Consider the following 6,871-nt stretch of genomic DNA (forward strand, 5'->3'; position numbering starts at 1 on the left):
CTGGCCTCTCCCTTAGAGATAGGGTGAGAAGTTCAGCCATCCGGGAGGGGCTCAGAGTAGAGCCGCTGCTCCTCCACATCGAAAGGAGCCAGCTGAGGTGGTTCGGGCATCTGACAAGCATGCCTCCTGGGCGCCACCTGGGTGAGGTGTTCTGGGCATGTCCCACCAGGAGGAGGCCCGAGGCAGACCCAGGACACGCTGGAGAGATTATATCTCTCGGCTGGCCTGGGAACGCCTTGGTGAAGATGGAACTTCTTTTCTTTCCAAGCTCCTTACACCACAATGAACTGGATGACTGAGAACCGTCACAGACACATAACCAGAAAAATAATTGAATGTTTTTACTGTCACTCACCTATAGAAAAAATTAAAAAAAACCTCACCAGCAGCACACACACACCTGAAACAGAAGGACACGGGTCACTAAAGGTGAGAGATCACTAAAGTTCACCAAAGGTCAGAGGTCATGATGAGGACAGACAGGTGTAGGAATATCAGCTCACCTGCAGCAGTCAGCAGAAACAGGCCTGAAAACGAAGAACATACTGATCAGAGATCAAATTTTCACATGACCAAAGAGAACCATTCATACTGCAGTGATTGGTTACTGTTCCCACACATCAATAATCCACAGCGCCCTCCAGTGGTGGAAACACAGATGATACGTGAAGAAACATGAACGAGACTCACAGAAGAGGGAGACGCTCCGTCTCAGACAGCCGTCACCACCACACCTCCACAGGTCTTCTCCCCGAGCTCCTACATTACACAGAGTCTCATCAGCACAGGAGGAGTTCCTAATAAATTAACTAATAATTTATGGCAAAAGGGTGGGATTAAATAGGTGTCTACTTCTTCCCACTCCCGTTCAACATGTAAATGAATCAGAACGGTAGCAATATTGAAATGTATTGACTTTTGTATAGAATTTTTTCACCCTCTTATTTTCTTTACTAAATGTACCTGAATATTTTTTTTACATGTTTGAAATAAATTAACAAACAAACAAACAATCATCATCTTCATCAGCACAGGAGGAGCTCTCCACTGACGTTAATTAAACCACCGCAAAAGCACCAAAGGAGGAAACAACTCACTGAGGATTATTAAACATTAGGTCTCTCTCCTCCAAGTCTCTGTTAGTACATGATTTTATAAATGATCAACAAATCGATTTACTCTGCCTTACAGAAACCTGGTCACAGCAGGATGATTATGTTAGTTTAAATGAAGCAGCTGAGTCATTCTAACTACCAGAAACCTCGATTTCTCAAAATGTAAAAGAACCATGTTAATGACAGACCAACTCTTGTTCTTACATATATCATAAAAACTGAGCAGTATTCCCTAAAAAGCCTCTTTTTTCTTATCATTATCTGGCCTTATTTTCATACACTAAATTATATAAAGGTGCTGTGTTCCGTTGGAGGTTTCTTCCTGGGAGTTTTTCCTCCCACTGGGAGTCAAATGATTGTTGGGATTTCACTGTATGTATTATTGTAGGGTCTACCTTACAATATAAAGCACCTTCAGGAGACAGTTGTTGGGATTTGATGCTGTGGAAATAAAACTGAATTGAATCAAATTGTTTAATTCAAATATACAGTTCATTCTAAATTAATTTTTTAAAGTGACAGGACTTTTACTTCTGTCCAGGTTTATCACCTTTTATTTCCCTGCAGAAGAACAGAACTCCACCCACAACTAGAACCAGGAGAACCACAGAGACGAGACTTGCTACAACTGTGACCAGGAGAGACGGAGGAAGGGAGGGGGAGGCTGGGTGGTGAATGGAAAGAGTAAAAAAAAGAGGAGAGTTTACAGGAGGAGAGGAGGGAGATGGTGTTTGAGGAAGATGAGGATCTGCAGGAGAGATGATGAAGATGATTCAGTCACTTTATTATCAGCTCAGCAGATTAATTCATGGCTTTAAACAGGAAGTGATGTCAGTGATCTGACCTCTGACCCTCAGAAAGCTCTGAGGAGACTTTCCACCGTCATCAGTAGAGCACCAGTAGAGGCCTTCATCAGACTGCTGGATGTTAGTGATGCTGTGCTCTCGTTTAGGACCAACAGAACTTCCTTTGATGGAGAAATAACCCTGAACTGTGCCACCATTCCTTTGTCTGCAGCGCAGTGTGACATCACTTCCTGTCCTCACAGGAAGTGCAGGAACCTCAAGGATAAGATGTTTTTCTGACCAATGGAGACAAACAGAGTTAATGAGAGTAGAGTCATATCCAGATGCTGTACCAGCAGATGGAGCAGTGAGTTTGTGTACCAGTTACAGTGATGTTGATCTGATCACTCCTCTGTCCAGAACTGGTTTCACACCAGTAACTTGCAGAGTCTGGCTCGGACATGTCTGAGAGGATGCAGGTGTAACTTTTAAACTCCCCAAAGCCTGCAGCTGCTCCACAGTCCTCAGTAAGTCCTCCTCTGGTCCTCTTCACTGTCCATCCATCAACTATCTGTCCATCATCAACACAAGTCAGATACACTGAAGAAGGTCCACTGAAGAACTGCTGAAGGTTTGGGCTGACAGACAGAGACACTGGAGGACACACACACACACACACACACACACACACACACACACACACACACACACACACACACAGAATAAATGTATTTGTGTTCTTGTTGGAGTCTCACTGAATGTTTTCACTTCCACCAACTCACCTGCAGAAACAGTCAGTGCAGACTGCAGCAGCACACACACACCTGTAACAGGAGGACAGAGGTCACTGAGGGTCAGAGGTCACTAACAGGCAGACCACAGTTGGGACCCAGAACCTGTTACACAAGGGTCCAAAGACAAAACTAAACCAGATTTTTAAACGTGCATTCAACTAATGTGACTAACGTGGACCTGAAGACGCACCTGCAACCATTGTTTACACACAGAGAGAGACTTTAAGATCTGTGACACAAACATTATATTAGTACATGACTTAATAATTGATCAACAAATTGATTCACTCTGCCTTACAGAAACCTGGTTGCAGCAGGATGATTATGTTAGTTTAAATGAATCAACACCCCCGAGTCATTCTAACTACCAGAAATCTCGAAGCACAGGCCGAGGGGGAGGTGTGGCAGCAATTTTTCCACACCATCCTATTAATTAACGAAAGACCAAGACAGACTTTCATTTGAAAGCCTGATGCTTAGCCTCGTCCACCCCAGCTGTAAAACTCAGAAACCAGTCTTACTTGTTATCATCTATCATCCACCTGGGCCTTACACTGAGTTTCTCTCTGATTTCTCTGACTTTTTATCTGATTTAGTGCTCAGCTCAGATAAAATAATTATTGTGGGTGATTTTAACATCAATGTAGATGCTAAAAATGACAGCCTCAACATGGCATTTAATCTGTTATTAGACTCAACTGGCTTCTCTCAAAATGTAAAAGAACCCACCCACCACTTTAATCACACTCTAGATCTTGCAGGACTGCAGGAATGTCTTAAAGACATAAAGACCTGGATGGCCACTAACTTTCTGCTTCTTAATTCAGATCAAACTGAGGTTATTGTACTCGGCCCTGAAAATCTTAGAAATATGGTATCTAACCAGATTCTTACTCTGGATGGCATTACCTTGGCCTCCAGTAACGCTATGAGGAACCTTGGAGTCATTTTTGACCAGGACATGTCCTTCAACGCACATATTAAACTAATATGTAAGACTGCTTTCTTCCATTTGTGCAACATCTCTAAAGTTAGAAATATCCTGTCTCAGAGTGACGCTGAAAAACTAGTTCATGCATTTATTACTTCCAGGCTGGACGACTGTAATTCATTATTATCAGGATGTCCTAAAAACTCCCTGAAAAGCCTTCAGCTAATCCAAAATGCTGCAGCAAGAGTCCTGACAGGGACTAGAAAGAGAGAGCAGATTTCTCCTGTTTTGGCTTCCCTTGACTGGCTTCCTGTTAAATCCAGAATTCAAAATCCTGCTTCTCATATACAAGGTCTTAAATAATCAGGCCCCATCTTATCTTAATGACCTTGTAGTACCATATCACCCTATTAGAGCACTTCACTCTTGCACTGCAGGCTTACTTTTTGAGATTTGCTTGTTATTGCATATAACCTTAAAAATATTCAGCAGTAGATCAGAGGTATGATCTGCAGTAGAGGAAAGCATTTTGCAATTTGGCATAATTTGTGAAAGTTTAAATTTCTTCAGTATTGAACAGCAGAAATTTGGCGAAGTTATTTTTGAAAGAAAAACAGGCAACAACACTGTACACAACGGTAGACTGGTGCATAAGAAGCAGAAAATAATGCAGAAAACAGAGATATGGGTACACTGGGAGAGAGAAGGGCAATAGAGCTGTGGAGGAGTTAAAAACTAAAGTAGGAGGCAATCCATGACGATGTTTTTCAAATCTGAAGCGTAGTTTTGATCTTTGTTTGCTACTGATTCGGTGAATTTTGGTCAGACTGATGAAACCTGCAGCTTCAGAATCTGTGAGATGTCGTCTTTCAGCACCCACCAGTATGTCCGCATATGTGGCGCAAAAGTGAATGGGGGGATCCGTGCTTTGTGTTTACGTCTTTGTGTGAAATCAATTACCTGCTCTTATTTGCTGTTTTACCTGTTTGGTGGTTGTTGAAATAGTTTGTGAGCTTTAACCTGAGATTCTAGCAAAATATATCTATATTTAAAAATCGATTCGGGATTTAATGGATCTATATCACGTTATTCAACCTAAAATTAATTTGCATTGGAGAGAGTTTTTAAACAAACCCCTACTATGCCGTGTCAAGTGAAAATCTTGTCTGAATTTTGCTATGTTCCTTTGGTGATAAAAGGCAGTCCTTGTTGTCTTTATGGAGAGCTTTCTTAAAACACGCCATTTCCTCTCCAGCTTACGAGTCATCTGCTTTAGGGTACGTGTTTGAGAATTATACCACAGAGGCAGGTACTTGAGGCCTTAGATTTCACTGGAGCTACAGTATCCAGAGTCGTACATAGTGAGGAGGTAAAATTATTAACAAGATAATCGGCCTCTGTTGGAGTAGCATTCAGATAGCTGCTCTGCTCTATGTTGGTACAGGGCATTGAAGATGATAACAGTGGGTGGATTATATTCTTAAACTTAGTTACAGCGCTTTCAGAAAGACATCTACTGTGATAAAGTCTACTCTCCACTGCTGTGTAATCAATTATTATAAATGTAAATGTTATCAGGAAATGATCAGACAGGAGAGGGTTTTCAGGAAACACTGTTAAATGTTCAGTTTCTATGCCATATGTTAAAACGATGGGGGAACAATGGATTTAAACTAACATAATCATCCTGCTGCAACCAGGTTTCTGTAAGACAGAGTAAATCGATTTGTTGACCAATTATTAAGTCATGTACTAACAGAGACTTGGAGGAGAGATACCTAATATTTAACAATCCACATTTCACTGTTTTACTCTTTGGTTCAGATGTGGATCCTGTATTGTTCTTTCTTTGTGTTTTTTTGTTTAAGTCATTTTTGACTGGTGCAGATGTGGATACTCCATAGAAGCAAGATGGTCTAGGGAGATACATGGTCATAATAGATGGGGGAACGTGGAATGGCACACACAAGGGGAAGACATGGGCAAAGAGGAGGGAAATAAGGCACAAGGACTAACACACATAAACATAGACACACAGCAGGGGACACAGAGGGAAAAGACACAACAGGAATTCTTAAAATTCAAGAATCTAAACAGGAAATGAAAGAATAACTAATACCATAAATGAATTTGAACATAAGCAATAATACAAAATATTACTATAACACAAGAAACTTAAAATGCTGGGTCAAAAGGACACAGAACCATGACAATTTCTAGAAATGAGAGCTGCTCCATCCAAAGTGGGATGGATGCCGTCTCTCCTAACAAGACCAGGTTTCCTCCAGAAGGTTTGCCAATTATCTATGAAGCCCACATCGTTTCTGGGACACCACTCAGACAGCCAGCAATTTAAGGAGAACATGCGGCTAAACACGTCACTCCTGTGAATTTAATTAGCGAGTACACACAGTGTCCTTTGGGTGAATCACGTGAAGTTGTGACACCCAAAGGGACCGGGAAATAACAAAGGTTTGCAGTTTAGAGGACAATATCAGCAATATAAATTTAATCTGTGTAATATACTGTGATATTGATAATTGAGCTATTTTGATATATTCCGTAACTTTGCCATATATTGTATTATTTAATTAATTTTAGTCAGTTACTTTTCTTGTCGACTTGAGCAACTATTACCACATAATTTCCTCAGGGATTAATAAAGTATTCTAATTAGGTCAGCTTTGCTGTGTTTCAGACTGAGCTGCTGTGAACATCTATCCTGGAAACAAATGAGGGACTCACCGAGGAGGACGCGCAGAGGGGCCCACTTCATGGTGTCTGGATGTCGACTGGGCATGTGTGGTCTGAGCAGCAGACAGAGACCTCGGGCTATGATTTCATCATTTCCTGTTGTCATGTCTCTACATCAGCATGCTGCTGTGTGTCCGGCTCACAGAGGTTCTTCGTAAAGTCCATCACAGCTCCATGAAGCTCAGAGAGGAGAGGCTGACTCTGCTCATTATGGAGTTACAGCAGAGGACAAGCTGCTGTCACAGCCATCCACACAGAGCTCATCCACTCTTTCAGCTCATCCAGCTCTGGTTAACTCTGTCATTGGAGCTGAAGGAGCTCCAGAGTCACAGACTGGCCTCACTGACTGATTTACTGATGCTCTCAGGCTGTTTACACATAACTGCAGCCTTGAACGTGAGTTTAATGAGACAATACAAATGTTCATGTTGTTTAGTGGAGATATTCAAACAGTAGTCCACAGTCTGTGTGAGAGTAAAGCAACTTATAGTT

At 41.7% G+C, this 6,871-nt stretch overlaps 1 protein-coding gene and 1 long non-coding RNA gene across 2 annotated transcripts; both read right to left on the reverse strand.

Annotated features, from left to right (window-relative positions):
* Positions 1–378: 378 nt before the first annotated feature.
* LOC147304501 (uncharacterized) lies at positions 379–1,326 on the reverse strand. The gene is made up of 3 exons (XR_015126791.1): positions 691–1,326; positions 504–527; positions 379–400 (listed from the first exon to the last, which is right to left on the reverse strand). It is a non-coding gene; the product is annotated as an uncharacterized LOC147304501 (long non-coding RNA).
* A 228-nt stretch (positions 1,327–1,554) lies between these two features.
* Positions 1,555–6,425, reverse strand: LOC147304502 (uncharacterized). The gene is made up of 5 exons (XM_086279331.1): positions 6,371–6,425; positions 2,683–2,724; positions 2,282–2,554; positions 1,960–2,196; positions 1,555–1,863 (listed from the first exon to the last, which is right to left on the reverse strand). Exons 1-5 carry the CDS (start codon positions 6,423–6,425, stop codon positions 1,643–1,645), a joined length of 828 nt encoding a protein of 275 aa, XP_086135457.1. The 3' UTR covers positions 1,555–1,642.
* Between the last annotated feature and the right edge of the window lie 446 nt (positions 6,426–6,871).

Source organism: Aulonocara sp. 'chitande type north' Nkhata Bay, linkage group LG22, assembly GCF_057382095.1.
Source record: "Aulonocara sp. 'chitande type north' Nkhata Bay isolate Kocher_YH1m ecotype deep benthic linkage group LG22, A_spYH_male_GT1.1, whole genome shotgun sequence".
NCBI classification, from domain to species: domain Eukaryota; kingdom Metazoa; phylum Chordata; class Actinopteri; order Cichliformes; family Cichlidae; genus Aulonocara; species Aulonocara sp. 'chitande type north' Nkhata Bay.